General features: G+C 37.0%; 1 protein-coding gene across 1 annotated transcript; it reads left to right on the top strand.

Moving 5' to 3' along the window:
- Nucleotides 1-4,999: 4,999 nt before the first annotated feature.
- slc2a9l1 (solute carrier family 2 member 9, like 1) lies at nt 5,000-13,678 on the top strand. Its single transcript, XM_041783869.1, has 12 exons — nt 5,000-5,074; nt 7,715-7,810; nt 7,993-8,153; nt 8,233-8,357; nt 8,442-8,571; nt 8,737-8,885; nt 10,486-10,673; nt 10,761-10,871; nt 12,568-12,669; nt 12,920-12,995; nt 13,103-13,230; nt 13,496-13,678. Exons 1-12 carry the CDS (start codon nt 5,051-5,053, stop codon nt 13,676-13,678), a joined length of 1,473 nt encoding a protein of 490 aa, XP_041639803.1. The 5' UTR covers nt 5,000-5,050.
- The last annotated feature ends 849 nt before the right edge of the window (nt 13,679-14,527 follow it).

Here is a 14,527-nt window from a genome sequence, read left to right as displayed (position 1 = left end):
CGGAGCGTCTGAAAGCGACGGGAGAAAAGAGCGGAGGAGAGGCTGAAAATAACAGCCTGTTAAATGTTTACTGCCCCCTGCTGGACACAGGTGAGAACCACACCACTGTCAGCACCTTCACTGCTTCATACACTATATTGACCAAAGTATTTGACCACACCTGTTAATTATTGAATTCAGGTGTTTCAATCAGGCCGTTGCCACTAGTATATAAGATGAAGCCCTTAGCCATTCAGTCTCTATTTGGACACATGTGTGACACAAAATCAGTCATTATGAAGATTGCAAGCCAGGCCTTCTCATCTGACATCAGTGTCCGACCTAATAAATGCTCTACAGGGGTGTCAAACTCAGTCGCAGCAGGGGCCAGATTCTGGATTCAGGACTAACCTGAGAGCCTAACAGCACACGTTTTTAACCATGAACTGTCAACCCTGTTTCACCGGTAATAAAATTAGAAAAAAAAAAATCTTAGCACTGATGGTTTTGACATTTAAAAAGTTAAAAAGATACATTTAAAGGCTCACAGTCTGAGAAAAGTAAATTTATTAGTTCAAAAAGGTCAAAACGTGAAATTAAAACTGGAAAATAATGTTTTTTAATGTCAAATATATTAGAAAGAAAGTAAAAATCATGAGTTTAAAAGAACAAATATGAATTCAAATTTGTAATAATGAAATTAAGAGTCAAAATATGATTCAGAAGTTTAAATTGTGAGTTGAAATCTAAGGTAAAATACAAAATAGTTATTTAAAAAGGTCAAAATATCACTTAAAAATAAGTTATGAATCTTAAAGCTTAAAATATTATATGAGAAGTCAAAATTATGAGTTGAAACTCTCAAAGTATGAAATTAAAAGTCAAAATCCTAAGTTTGAGTCCTAATTGTGAGATGCTAAGTTGAAAATGTGAAATTAAAACACAAATTAATTTCTTTTCCCAAATTTCTGAATTTTTATCTAAATATTTTTACTTCTTACTTTTTTGGATTTTGTAACTTAACAAGGATATCTTAAATCATCAAGGATAAAATCACATTTTTATACTTGAGGAAATCTGCAGACCTCATACTGATGAGCCAGTTATAACAGAAATATGAGATCATTTTGCGGGCCAGATTTAACTGTTCCACGGGCCAGATTTGGCCCCCAGGCCTTGAGTTTGACACCTGTACTCTACATAATGAATGGGCATAAATTGTCACAGTAAATAAATAATGTTTTACTGTAGATTCCTATTTACAAAAATAATACTTAGTACCCTGAGTTTTACAGTACGTCACAAAATGCATATCAAATATTACACAGGGCCCCCCATGACTGACTAGCCAAGCAACAAATGTTGCATCGTTTTTTTCAAATATTTATGCATGTAAACGTATTTCTGAACCATAATTTCCCAATTTATGAGCAGTATTTTAAATTAAAACCATTATTCATTATTATTAAAATTTAAATTAAATTGAAATTAAAAATTAAAAATTAAAAATTATAAAATGTTATATATATGTATATTAGGGGTGTGAAACTGTCCTTCTCAAGACGATTCGATTCAAATTTCAATTCACAGACTACTATTCGATCCATTGACGGTTCATTAAAATACAGAATGATTCAATCTGATTTGATTCGGTTCGGTCCAATTCGATCTGGTATCTCTAACATTAAAACAGCATTTTTATCCATCCAGGGCTCCGCAGACCGATGCACTGGGACCGCTGACGGCAAGATCGGTAACTGATCCATATCGGATTATCTTTACATCACACACACACACACACACACACACACATATATATGTACTGTATATTCATATAATTTTGTCATTATATGAATTATAAAAGATAAAATTACATTTACTCACACTGGACTTGTAGATTTTTAAGGGAGGAGCAGGGGCCCACAGTATTTTATTTCGCTCTATTTGATACAAATTTTAGTCTGTTGACCAATTTATTTAGTTGCTTTTGATTCAATAATGAAATTAATTACTAAGAAAAAAAATAAAAACACGCGTTTATCATTGCAGGCTTCTCAAGGGCCCCTCCCTTCTGTGGGCCCAGGTAATCAGTACCCTTTTTCCCCCCTGTGCTACTCCCATGCTCGTGCACATGCCTTATATTTTCAGGCATGGTCTATGGCAGAGGAATACATTTGGCATAACAGCCTTGTGATTAACACCAGCATAATACCTTTAAATCAAAAACAAAACACATACAAATGCCTGTCTGATTTAATCATTTGGTGGGGCAACGCTGCTGTCTCAGGAATGCTGAGGTGATATTTAGGATTGTAGAAGGCTCTAAAGTCGGCTATGATAGGACTAGATCATACTACTCATTTCATCCTTGCAGGGCATGCAACTTTAGGCAACATGCAGGCTAATATGTCCAACATATGTTGTCCAAGATTTAACAAAGCCGTTGTGCCATGTTCTCAATTTTCACAGTAAATTAAATGGATGCTCATTTTTATTTCACTTAGTTTTGTGACTTTTTCCAGTGGGCATTCACTACAAGCTATCAAACTTGTTTGAAAGAAAAACAATGTGGGATTTGAAATTGGTACCAGTCAGTGTTAACTGCATCAACTAAAAATGTTAGTCAAATATATTTTTTATATTGAGTGAGACTAAGACTAGCTAAAAGTAGATATTTTATAATAAAAAAAAATAAATAACCCGACCAAAAGTAAGATTAGTTGTCATAAGCAGAGACAAAAGCATTCAAGGCATGTCAATGATTAAAGTATACATAATGCATTAATATAAGTGCACATTTATATTAATTTTATAATGTAGCAAATAAAATTTGTCATAAGAAAAGACTTGAATGCTTTTTATTAACTAAGGGGGGCCACAATGTATTTAAGTTTTTGTCAACTAAAACTCTCCAGAGTGAAACTGAATAAAATGAGAGAAAAACTGAAGGGTATTTTAATGTAAAGACTGACTAAATTCATAATAGCTGTTAGTTTAACACTGGCGCCAGTTTTAATCTTTGTATTTTCAACAATTCAGTGATATAATTCAAACCTCCATGTGAGCCTAATATAGGCCTGCCTTTATTACCAAACAACAGACATGACTTCCTACAGGACGTCCACTGTGTCCCTCAGAGGATGATCAACACTAGTTTTATGGTATGATCCTAAGACATTCAACATTATACAGGCCCGCATATGCTGAAAGATAAATCTATGACATTTCTTTATTATCCAATCTGCTCTATTATGTAATGAAGAAAGACATGGGAACTTTATTGGTCCAACACATTTCAAACACCAGGGCGACTTCATTCAGTTTACAGGGTAATAAAAGACAACAGTATAAAAGAATGACAGGACAAAACACAGGTATGAGATACAAGAAGATCACAGCATAAAAGATGCAACAACACTTTTACATATGGACAAAGTTCTAAAGTGCACAGCTAAGGCACTTTGTTTGAACACTGTTCTTCTGACTCTCGTGTGTTTTAGTTAATGTATAAGAAGTGATAGGTCTGATGTGACTATCGAGAGTTTAATGAGTCTGAGACAGTGGATGGTTTCTGACTTGATTCTTAGATATAAAAGAGAAGTTGGTTTGAATCTTCTGAATATGCATCACTATGCTAAGTGTTATTGTCATTTTGTATGAAATTGCCTGATGGAAGCATGTAGAGCAGTGATAATCAACTGGAGGCCCGGGGGCCACATCAGGCCCCCCACAGCTTCCCATCTGGCCCCCAGAGGATAATTAAATTCAGAAAATTTGAGAGAGCAAAAATATGGCATGCTATAGTTAAACTTTTTTGTTGAAGTCAAAAGAAAACCTTCAACCTAGCGGCTTATCAGACAAGAAGCACACTAGTATTTCTGCAATTTGGCATACTTGTTATTGTTATCTTTATTAAAATTGTTTTTTGCAATCATTTTCCACATAAGGGTCTTTAAGAGAAAGAGAGAATTTTCAGAGTTCGGGTTCCTGCACATGTTTTTGACCAATCACAACACAGCTTATCGCTTCAAACTCAGTGACAGACATCAAGAGGGCTCCAGAAATACGTAGCTAAAATATCTCAATTGCCCCATTGTGGCTGGCTGCAGTAAGGGTGATAGGGACCAATCTCATTGTTAAAGGCTTAAAGTTCCAATAAACTTGGAAAATATTTTTACAGGAATATTTCAAGTAGATGGAAATAGTGATTTTATTTCAGTGTATTACAATGTCTGGCCCCCACAGCATCAATCAAGAGAAAGCTGGCCCTTGTAAAAATTGAGCTGATGACCCCTGATGTAAAGGACAGAGGACCCAACGCAGATCCTTGTGGAACACCACAAGTCCTGGTGAAGCACACTTTGTACTGATGATAGAGTTTAAGCAACTAAAGGAAAATATTCTTGTTCTTGTCAAGTTTTCCAAAAATTAGCAGCCACCATGATGAGCTAGGATGAAAACAGACCGTTTGGAAGAGATCTGCATTGCTTTTGCACAAACTAGGAATGCAAAAAAATGTCCAAAGAATACAAAATATTATAAAACCATTTCTGTATATTGTGGTGATGCTCTGCCACATACAATCTTCTGAAAACGTTTAAACAAAGGAGTAAGAACATGCTCAGTTAGACCAACAACGAGATGAAACTATATCTATCCCATATCAAACCCAAAGATTTCTTCTTTGTATGATATGTTCCACAAAAATAACAGTTGTTGCATCATAAATGATCAATAATCAATGTATAATCATCACCCTTGTTTTGTCTGTTAATGTCTTTGTCTTGTGTGGCAGTGAAAAAAGGACCACTTTTATCCTAATATGCTAATTTCTAGTAAGTTTGTCTCGCTTTTAACCTGATCCAATCTTTTGTATTTGAAGCAAGCTTTATGTCAAGTAACATCCATCTACTTCTTTCCACAGATGAGGTGCTTACACAAGGAAGATCATTGTCTCCTTATTTTCTCGTCATAAAGTCTAAAAAGTTAATGATAAGCAGCCTGAGGGACTCCACACAATCCAGCACAGTCAGGACAGAAGCACAGTTCAGCCCATGACAGCCAGGACAGAATGGAAACGTTGCTCCAACAGCTGGTAGGTTTCCTTTTTACTGAAATACTTCAAATTAATTTTGACACACAAGCTTCAGGCTAGTTTATAGGACAGTTTAAGCAGTGACAAATGTGCCCAATGTGTTAAAATCGTTTGATAAATAAAGGAATTGCCATTTATGGAACTAGAATCATTCCTAACATTCTTAAAAATGGATAAAAGGTATAAAAGGTAAACGTGAGGAAAACTAAATGACTCGTTCAAGGCAGGTATGGCGTTTCTTCTTCAGTTTGTCATAGCTCAGTGACTCATCTAAACATTAGTTTTTGGCTGAGTCATTCAGAGTGGTCAGTTTTTCTGAGTTATTTTTTAAACTAGTCACTTAATACAAAAAATAAAATAAACACTGAACACAATGAGATTTTAGTTTCATTTCAGACGCAAATCATTATTATATTTAGACATTTAAAGATGGAAAAAATCTGTGCGTGTGTACTTATCAAAAAGAATTAAATTCAGTTTGAGTTTATTCATGTCAGAGCTCGGTGTATCTTCAATTGGTGTAAAGATATTATGAACATTGTGACTTTAAAGCTCCACTGAGGACTTTCAGCTGCTTATGTAACAGACAGAAATACATGGTGTCGCCTCTATATGACCTTCAAAAGCAAACAAGAGGAACAAAATGGGTAATTTCTGTCAAATGATTCTCAATCCTTATTACCAGCTACCAAAACAAAGATGACTGGCTGTTAAAACACAGGATTTTTCACCAGAAAATAGTACCTACAAATGTATAGGACAAATCAGCAAAGAATTACTGCTCTGCCCACAGGAGGCTGAAAGTTCCTACAGGAGCTTTAGATACTGTATATCAGGGCTCATCAACTTCATTGGTACAAGGGCCAGCTAATGTCGCAGACACTGTGAGGGCCAGTGTGCCAAATAAACTCAATAAAAGAAACATCTCTGTCCAAGTAATTGTATTTTCTTTAAAATTATTTTTAGCCTTTAGCAGTGATCTCACATATCATTCACACAGATAAAGCCCTGTACTGTAGCAAGCCACAAGGTGGCGTTTGAGATGTTTAAGCCATATATTGTCAGGGCTGCCATATATTTTCAGTGGTGAAAAATACATGAGGAGAAAAGATATTTTGTTTAAATTCTCAGGCAGTAAAAAAACCTCTCAATACCCCTGTTTTTTTAAATTACACAGAAATCTGCTGCTTTAACCAAGGATGGACTTATGGCCGAGTTGGTCATGCATCTTATTTGCTAATAATGGTTAATGATAGTTGGATTTTTGTAAAACTGATCAAACATTAGGCCAATCTTTAAAAAAAAATTATATGTTATTTTAGTTTATGTTATGTTATGTTAGTTTCCTGAATATCTGTAGGGATCATAGAAAGATAAAGGAAGAAAAGATACCCTAAATACAGCAATATTTTTCTGAGTTTAATGAAGCTTCTGGGGGCCCAATGTGGCCCCTGGACCTCCATTTGATGATCAGTGCTATATAGCATGCATTTACCATCTAAAGAGGAGACTGAAGGGAGAAACCCCACAAATCAAACAACAACTGAAAGAGGCTGTGGTGAAAGTCTGGAAAAGCATCACAAAAGAAGAATTCAAAAGTTTGGTGATGTCAGTGGGTCACAGATTTGATGCAGTTACTGCAAGAAAAGGATTTGTTACTAAATATGAAGACTTATTCACTTTAATCTGTTTTAAGTCTATCTGTTCCAATACTTTTAATCACCTAAAAATTTGGTGTTTCGTTACAAATAAAGCTATTTCCCAAGTTATGTATCAGATCAAGATGTAAACACCTGGAAATGTTGATCTATTGTCTCATATTCATCTTTCAATGTCAAACCCAAATCTTTTTAGTCTTCAGCAAAAATACAGGAATTGGGCCCACCGTTCTGATACTTTTGGAGGGGAGTGTATAAAGTACCTTTTCTCATTTGCATGAATTTTTTGGGAAAATTGCTCCCTCTGTGTGCAAAATGGCCACATTGAAAAAAGCATCTACCACTGTAACAGTGTTCATAAACACTGGTGCTAACAACTGAGCACAGTGAGAGTGAAGCACAGGATGTGTCACCCAGTGGGAGTCACAAGCCCTACCTACCAGTTGAAATTCACCTACATTTTGCAGGATGACGGGTGACATTGTCAAGCCATGATCATTTTTGAAAATCATTATCAATCTACATAAGGAACAATCAACTTTCTTATATATATATATTTTTTTTATCATTTTATGTTTTTTCTATATTTTGTCTGAAACATGCTGCATCAGGTCATAGAGGATTTTTTTAAAGACTTGAGTTTACAATATTTTTACTTTTAATGGTGTTTTTTTTTTATGTATTGTTTCTTGACTTTTGCTTTTTTTTATTAGTTCTCATTTCCAGTTTCTATCCAAATTTTATTTAATAGCAAAATTTCAAAGATAAGCTCTTGTTTGTGAAAACAAGAAAAAAAAAAGAAAGTTGAGTTGTCATTTGTTCAGCCTTCTCTCTAAAACGTAGCCTATTTAAACAGGATGAATAAAGTAAAGAAAGCACTCATGAGGGAATAAAGGGGGTTAAATTAATTTAATTCTAGAGATAGATAAAATCCAGTCCCTCACTGATGATGCCCCTCTTCTCTCTTCACTCTCTGTTGTAGACCCAAGGTAATGTTCTGCTCCTCATCGTTACTTTGGGACTTGGTGGAAGCTTTCAACTCGGCTACCAAGCAACTGGACTGAGTTCTCCCTCACCGGTGAGACATTTTTGTGTCTGCAGCATTTCTTTTCATCTATGGCATCTCTTTCTCTCCAAACTTGTTGACCACCAGTTTCTGTCACTCTGTTGACATGTAAAACCTGAAAGAAAAGCCTCAGTTTTCAGTTTTGCCTTTGTTTTTGGAAAAAAAAAAAGCTTTCTTTAAAACTTCTGCATCAGTTCATACAGCACTTCATCAACAGCAGCTGGAGTGACAGATATGGAGAACCTCCACCTCCACAGACAGTCACAATGATCTGGTCCCTCATTGTCTCCCTGTATGCAGTTGGAGCATTATGTGGTGCTGTCAGTGTCAAATTCATCACAGGCACGCTGGGGAGGTAAGCAAAAAACAAAAGACTAAATACATGTTGTCTAACAGCCTTAAAAGACATCATATAACATGTGTTCCTTCATCAGAAAAAAGGCAATGATCTGCAGCAGCTTTGTCAACATTGTTGCAGCATCGATCATGCTGACGAGTAAATTTGCCAGATCTTTTGAGATGATTATCGTGGCGAGGATCTGCTATGGTTTCTCTGCGGGTAAGACACTTTCTGAGACAGGAATGAAACATTGCACTTATCATGTATGTGTCTGGCTGGTTTATGCTCTCCTTTGGTCTGCAGGTTTGATAGCTAGCACCCACTCCATGTATCTGGGAGAGATTTCACCCACAAAGTTGAGAGGTGTGGTGACACTGACCTACTCAACCTTCTTGTCACTTGGCAAACTGTCAGGGCAGTTATTTGGACTAAGGTATGCACTGATTCTAAAAAACAGATATAGTTAGAACAGTTCATATTATTTCAACACACTTCTATCAGAAACACTTGAGGAGGATCTTTAAGATAACTCACAGCTGAAAAGGGTGGAAATGAACATTATGTTACACCACTCTTCATGTTGTTTTTTTTTCTACAGTGAGATCCTGGGTCGTCAGGAGCTGTGGAACGTCCTCCTCTCTCTCCCCTCAGTTTTCTCTGTGGTCCAGGTCATAGTTCTGCCTTTTCTTCCTGAAGCCCCCAGATACGTATTCATAGAGAAAGGTGACGAGGAAGCCTGCAGAAAAGGTTGGTATAACACTTTATAGTCATGCACTATCTGACCAGAAAAACAGCATCCTTTTGCAACACCCCTTTTTTTTCTTAAAGAACCCGTAAAGTGAAAATAAATCTGTTATTACATTTGTTGTCAAGTCAAATGAAATATCTCTAGGTTTATAAAATCAAGCTTGAAAAATCATGAAAAATGGGGCAGTAAAATCTGCTCTTGCTGTGGGCGTGTCTGTTGAATGAGCTGAAGCCAGGAGAAATCTGATCCTCTCAAATTAAAAAAAAAATGCTACATTCTGAAAGGAGGAAAGCACTCATGCCATCAGCCTGCCCCTTGTGACATCATGAGCCCAAATATTGGCCCCGCCCACACGAAACCCAGCTAGGAAAGAGGTGAAAAACTTTCTAGTGGTCTAAATTCAAAATTCAGTCACATGTAGATCTCAGTGTTTTCACGTGTTTACAGCAACTGTATTCCAACATATCTAGTCTGTTAATACACAAATTTTGGATTTCACTTTACAGGGTCTTTAATGTTAAGTTTTCATTTCATTAAAACAAAAAACTTATTCTTGGCTGTGTATTGCTTATTAGTCTTTTATGACCAAATTGAGATGACAACATAAATGGAAAACATAGTGATAACAATAATCAGAGTCATAAGACTCTAATAAACACAGACAAAAGGATTATGCCGGCCTATAGCAGCATGAATGGCGTTCAATTTCTCTGCTATCTGCTCCATCTCAAGGACTGATTTCCAAAGCATATCACTAATCATCTTCAAGAGCCAACTCTCCTATCTGGTAGCTTGATGCAGTTTGCTCATCTTTTGCGTCTGATCTGGATACAAGTGTCTCCCCTCTCTGCTACACAGAGAGTCTCTCTCCTCCTGACCAGGGGTGGAGCCAGATCAGTGGAGCCCAGATCAGTGGAGGGTTGCAGTGATGGTTGTCTTTTTGGAAACTTATCCCATTGCCACACAGGATCTCTGAAGCTCTGTCAGAGGGACCATCAGTTTCTTGGTTGGTCTTCTGGCTCATTTAAGCCCGGCTACCAGTTGGAAGAGTCCTGGTTGTGCCAAACTTCTTCCATATGGAGGCCACTGTGCTCTTGGGAATCTTTTTGTAGCCTTCCTCAGATCTGTGCCTTGGAGCAATCCTGTCTCTGAGCTCTGAAGGCATTTCATTTGGCCTCATGGCTTAGTTTTTACTATGATATGCATTTTTAGCTCTGAGGCCTTCTATAAAGAGGTGTGTAGCTTTCAAATCATGTCCAGTTGGTTTAATCTACCACAGATGGATTCCAATCGAGGTGTAGAAAAAATCCCAGCAAAGATCCAGAGAAATGGGAGGAAACTGAGCTAAATTTAAAGTGTTTTTGTGAAGGGTCTGAATACTTTTGTCAATGTGATATTTCCGGGTTTTTAAAAATATTAAATCAATTTTCAGAAAGTTATAAAATATACTTTTCACTCTGTCATGATAGGGTATTGAGTGTAGATTACAGAGAATAAAACAATTTTTTCAACTTTAGCATCAGGCTGCAACATAAAGAAGTGAAGGGGGTCGAATACTCTCTAATGCACCGCACAACTGCACTCTCCTCCTCGTCCCAGCTCTGCAGACTCTGTGGGGTAAAGGAGACTACAAACAGGAGATGGAAGAGATGCTGGCTGAGCAGGAGGCCATTAAAAGAGCACTACCGAAAAACCCTCTGCAGCTGCTGAGGGACGGTACTGTCCGATGGCAGCTTGTCACCATACTCATCATCTACTTCTGCACCCAGATGTCAGGCATGTCTGCCGTAAGGATGGAACTTAACCCCAGAATTATTGACTTCCTACTCATTGATTTAAAAAAAATGCAATGAATATGTTTCTCTCCCCTCCAGATCAATGTCTTTTCTTTTGACATCTTCTTGAAGGTGGGTATACCAAAAGACATGATCCGCTATGTCACCCTGGGTCTTGGGTTAACTGAAATCATCACCTACATCTTCTGTGTGAGTGACTTTTTTATCAGGCATGAACATGCTGCTTCTGTTTGATTCCCAGGCTGTTCAGAGAGAAATGTTCACATGTTTCAGTCCAAACACCAGTTCAAACTCCTACATTGACAGTTTCCCATGTATCTTACATTGTTTACCACACACACACAGTATGGTATTCCACCATTTCTATATTCCATCCCATCTAGAAGATAAAGGACATTCATGTCCTGATTTAACTTCATTTCAGTTTAACATTAAAAGGTAAATGAAATGCCTCCCAGTGCATATTCATTTTCTTTTTCCTATAATGCACAGATGTGGTAAAAAACTAGGAATGCAGGACATCATCAGCATGTTATTTGTATTTTGTGAGACAACTTACAGGCAAATGATCTACAGCAGATGTCACAATTACCAAAAAAAAAAAAAAAAAAAGACAAGAAAATTTCTGTCAATGCTCACAACAGATATTTTGGCCAATAATAATCTGCCCACGCCTGCTGTAAATGTTGGCTGTACTCACAAATAAAGAAATTAACTTACAGGCCTTGACTACAGTCCTACGTCAGCTAAAGTCTTTTTCTGTATTCATCATCATTCCTTACACTGTAAAGTCTGGAATTTGTCAGAATGTTCAACCACATCCTTGAAATTGTGTTTTTTATGAAAAAAGTTTTAAGTTTAAACTACATTTAAATATTACTATCAGTAACAGCTAAAATTAATTTGCAAATATCGGCATATCAGATATAACCTGGCACCCCAGATTGACTGTTTCATATTTCTACTGCGTGGGTATATTTCACATTCATTTGGGAAAGTTCCCATAGAAATCGTTTGGGAAGGGCAGGACTTTTCAAAAAATTCTTGGAAGATGATTGGAGGAACATTCTATCACATTCAGAGCAACAAGACAAAATAAGGTCGTGTTCATGCACTTCTCCTGAGCTCTACCACTGCAGTAGTTGTGAACGGTTGAGCTCTTTGGTGAATAAACTGATGCCAAGCTTAGTCAGGGGACGTGCTAAAACATGACCAAGCTTTTGGTGTGACTCTTAGTTCTTGTTTCAAAGGAAAATGTGGTCCATTCCAATTAAACTACAGCTATCTGAACAGCTACCACAATACAGCCAAAGGTCACACTGGCAGACCCCATCCATAGCGATCGCAAACCCATGCTGAAGCACTGGGAGAAGTGCTAATACAACTTTATCGTCTGTTACAACAGAAAAGACAATCATCTCATCTTTTGAGTTTTGCTATATTCTGTTATACATTAACATAGCATAAATGATACAAAATTCTCTCCAAGATATTTTTGAGGAAAAAAAATCTGTTCTGTTTGCTTACTGCTGCAACCAGCCTCAAGTGGACACTTGGGGAACTGCAGTTCTATTATACTTCTGCATATTTCAACCCCTGAGGTTGCTACTTGGTTTAAATCCAAAGGTCACACAAACCCTTATTTTTAATACATGCTGGCTCAGTGGATCTATTTTTATTCATCTTTGTATAAGTTCAGTAAATTGTTGGTGTGAAATATTGTTGTTGGGTTTGAAAGTGGTGTTAAACAAGATAAAACAAGAACAGCTGACATTAGTTTAGGATACTGAAAAGTTTAACAAAAGATTCTCCATGAAGAAAGTAAAATTCTATCATGATTGAAATGTAGTCTACAACTACTTATGTCTCTCTGTCTCTCTTCCAGGGCATGCTGATTGAGCGCACAGGGAGGAGGGTGTTGTTCTGGATGGGTTATGGCCTCATGACAACCTGCTGGGTGCTTGCCACCGTCACACTCAATCTGAAGGTAAACCTATCACCTTTTATGATGTGAGTAGATGAAACAGGAAATATCTTTAAAACTTCACACACGATTAATAACATAGATATTAATCAACAACATGCTGTTAAAAACATTGTTTTCTGTGAGGTTAAGAAGTGTATTTAACTGCAGAACTGAGCAGATTAGGCAATAGATAATTGAAAAAAAAACAACAACAACAACACTCAAATCACAATTGGAAAAATATTACAGACTACGTTTTGTCTTCATGCAGGACTCCAGTGTTTGGGTCCCGTACATAACTCCGGGTTTGATCATCCTCTTCATCATCTTCTTTGCTGGAGGACCATGTATGTGCTCTATAAATCTAAGAGATGAAACCTGATCCACAGACAGAGATATCTGCATGTAACTGTGATAAAGTTCATCACCTGTGTTGTCTCTCTGCTCCTCACAGCAGGATCCACACCTGTGCTAATCAACGAAATCTTCATCCAGTCTGATCGGTTAGCTGCATTTGTCCTGGCTGGGATTCAGCGCTGGTTCCTGTTTGCTATCCTAGGCCTCGTCTTCCCTTTTATTATTGTGAGTACAACACATGCACATAAAATCAGAATATTATTATTTTTTCTTTTGAGGACTTTCATTTACAGTATTAATTATTCATTGCGGCACATTTGGACCTGTTGTTGTCCAAACTAGATTGTTTTTGATGATCTATGACTGAATATCTTTCAGCATATGGAAGGGCTAGACAGGACATTAGCACTGTTGCCTTTCTGTTATACCAAAACACAAAGTAGCACAAATACAAGTTGTGATGCTTTATACTGGGTCTTTTCTCTTACAGAATGCTCTGGACACATACTGCTTTGTGCTGTTTGCCGGTGTTTGCCTCTCCGGTTGTGTTTTTACCTTCTTATTCCTGCCTGAGACCAAAGGAAAGACCCTGCTAGAGATCAGCAAGGAGTTTGAATCCATCAAAGTATGTGGGAAATCTACCGAGGCGGAAAACCCTGAGACCAAGTTATGAGGACATCTGGAGAGAAAAGCTGCTTTTGTTTTGTTTTTTAAATTAATACTAAAGTGTTAGACCATGTGGACAGTATTTATGCCTTGAGAAACTATGCAATCAAACTCAAAAACTATCAATAAACATTGTATATTATTATGGAGTAAAACTGTTCAGATGTTGAGCATTTCTCTTTCTGATGTCTCCATTTCAGTAAGTTAGGTCATACATCAAACCTTCAAATCTGGAAACTAGCTGAACAGATTCTTAAAAAATCCACTAGTAATGTGGTTTATACCAGGTAACACTGCACCTGTGGCTGCATCATGTTTGTCAGTAAGAGGTCTGTGGTTTCCCTCTTTTAGCTCTGCAGCAATAAATCATCCATTACTCCCTTTGCTCCCTGCAGACCCTGCTGCTTGTTCTTTGACCACAGCTGGGAATAAAATGAATGAAGACTGCCTGGCAGAGTCCCAAAATATTGTAAACAGGATGTCCTTTTTTCCATTTTGTGGTTGGTTGAGCTCAGAGCATGGTGGGATTATTTGGATTATCCATAACTTCATCATTCACGTGATAATGAAACCATAACTTACATTTTTGTCATTTCAGTAAGATCTAAACCGGGTCAAATCAAACTGGTTTTCATTTTCCTATGCTTGAGTTTCTCAAAAACTATAGAGACAATCTAAATTTACTCCAAATTTACTCCATGTCATGGGGAATTGGATGAAATAAATATTATATGTGCACTCAGTTTAGGGTTTCTAAAATGATCAAATATTGTCCTGATACAAACTTTATATGTGTATGAAGCTTTCACAAGCATACTGTGGATATTTCTGTTAATGCTTTGCTTCCAACTTTGTG

The sequence above is a fragment of the Cheilinus undulatus genome, linkage group 3, assembly GCF_018320785.1.
Source record: "Cheilinus undulatus linkage group 3, ASM1832078v1, whole genome shotgun sequence".
Taxonomy (NCBI): Eukaryota; Metazoa; Chordata; class Actinopteri; order Labriformes; family Labridae; genus Cheilinus; species Cheilinus undulatus.
This window is presented reverse-complemented; position numbering and strand designations above follow the sequence as displayed.

What these genes read in the sequence shown, in the direction of transcription:
- slc2a9l1 (XM_041783869.1), top strand. Translation starts at nt 5,051, where the DNA reads ATGGAAACGTTGCTCCAACAGCTG. An exon ending in GACTGAGTTCTCCCTCACCG is followed by an intron (nt 7,811 to 7,992) that starts GTGAGACATTTT and finishes CTTCTGCATCAG; the next exon opens with TTCATACAGCACTTCATCAA. An exon ending in ATCACAGGCACGCTGGGGAG is followed by an intron (nt 8,154 to 8,232) that starts GTAAGCAAAAAA and finishes TTCCTTCATCAG; the next exon opens with AAAAAAGGCAATGATCTGCA.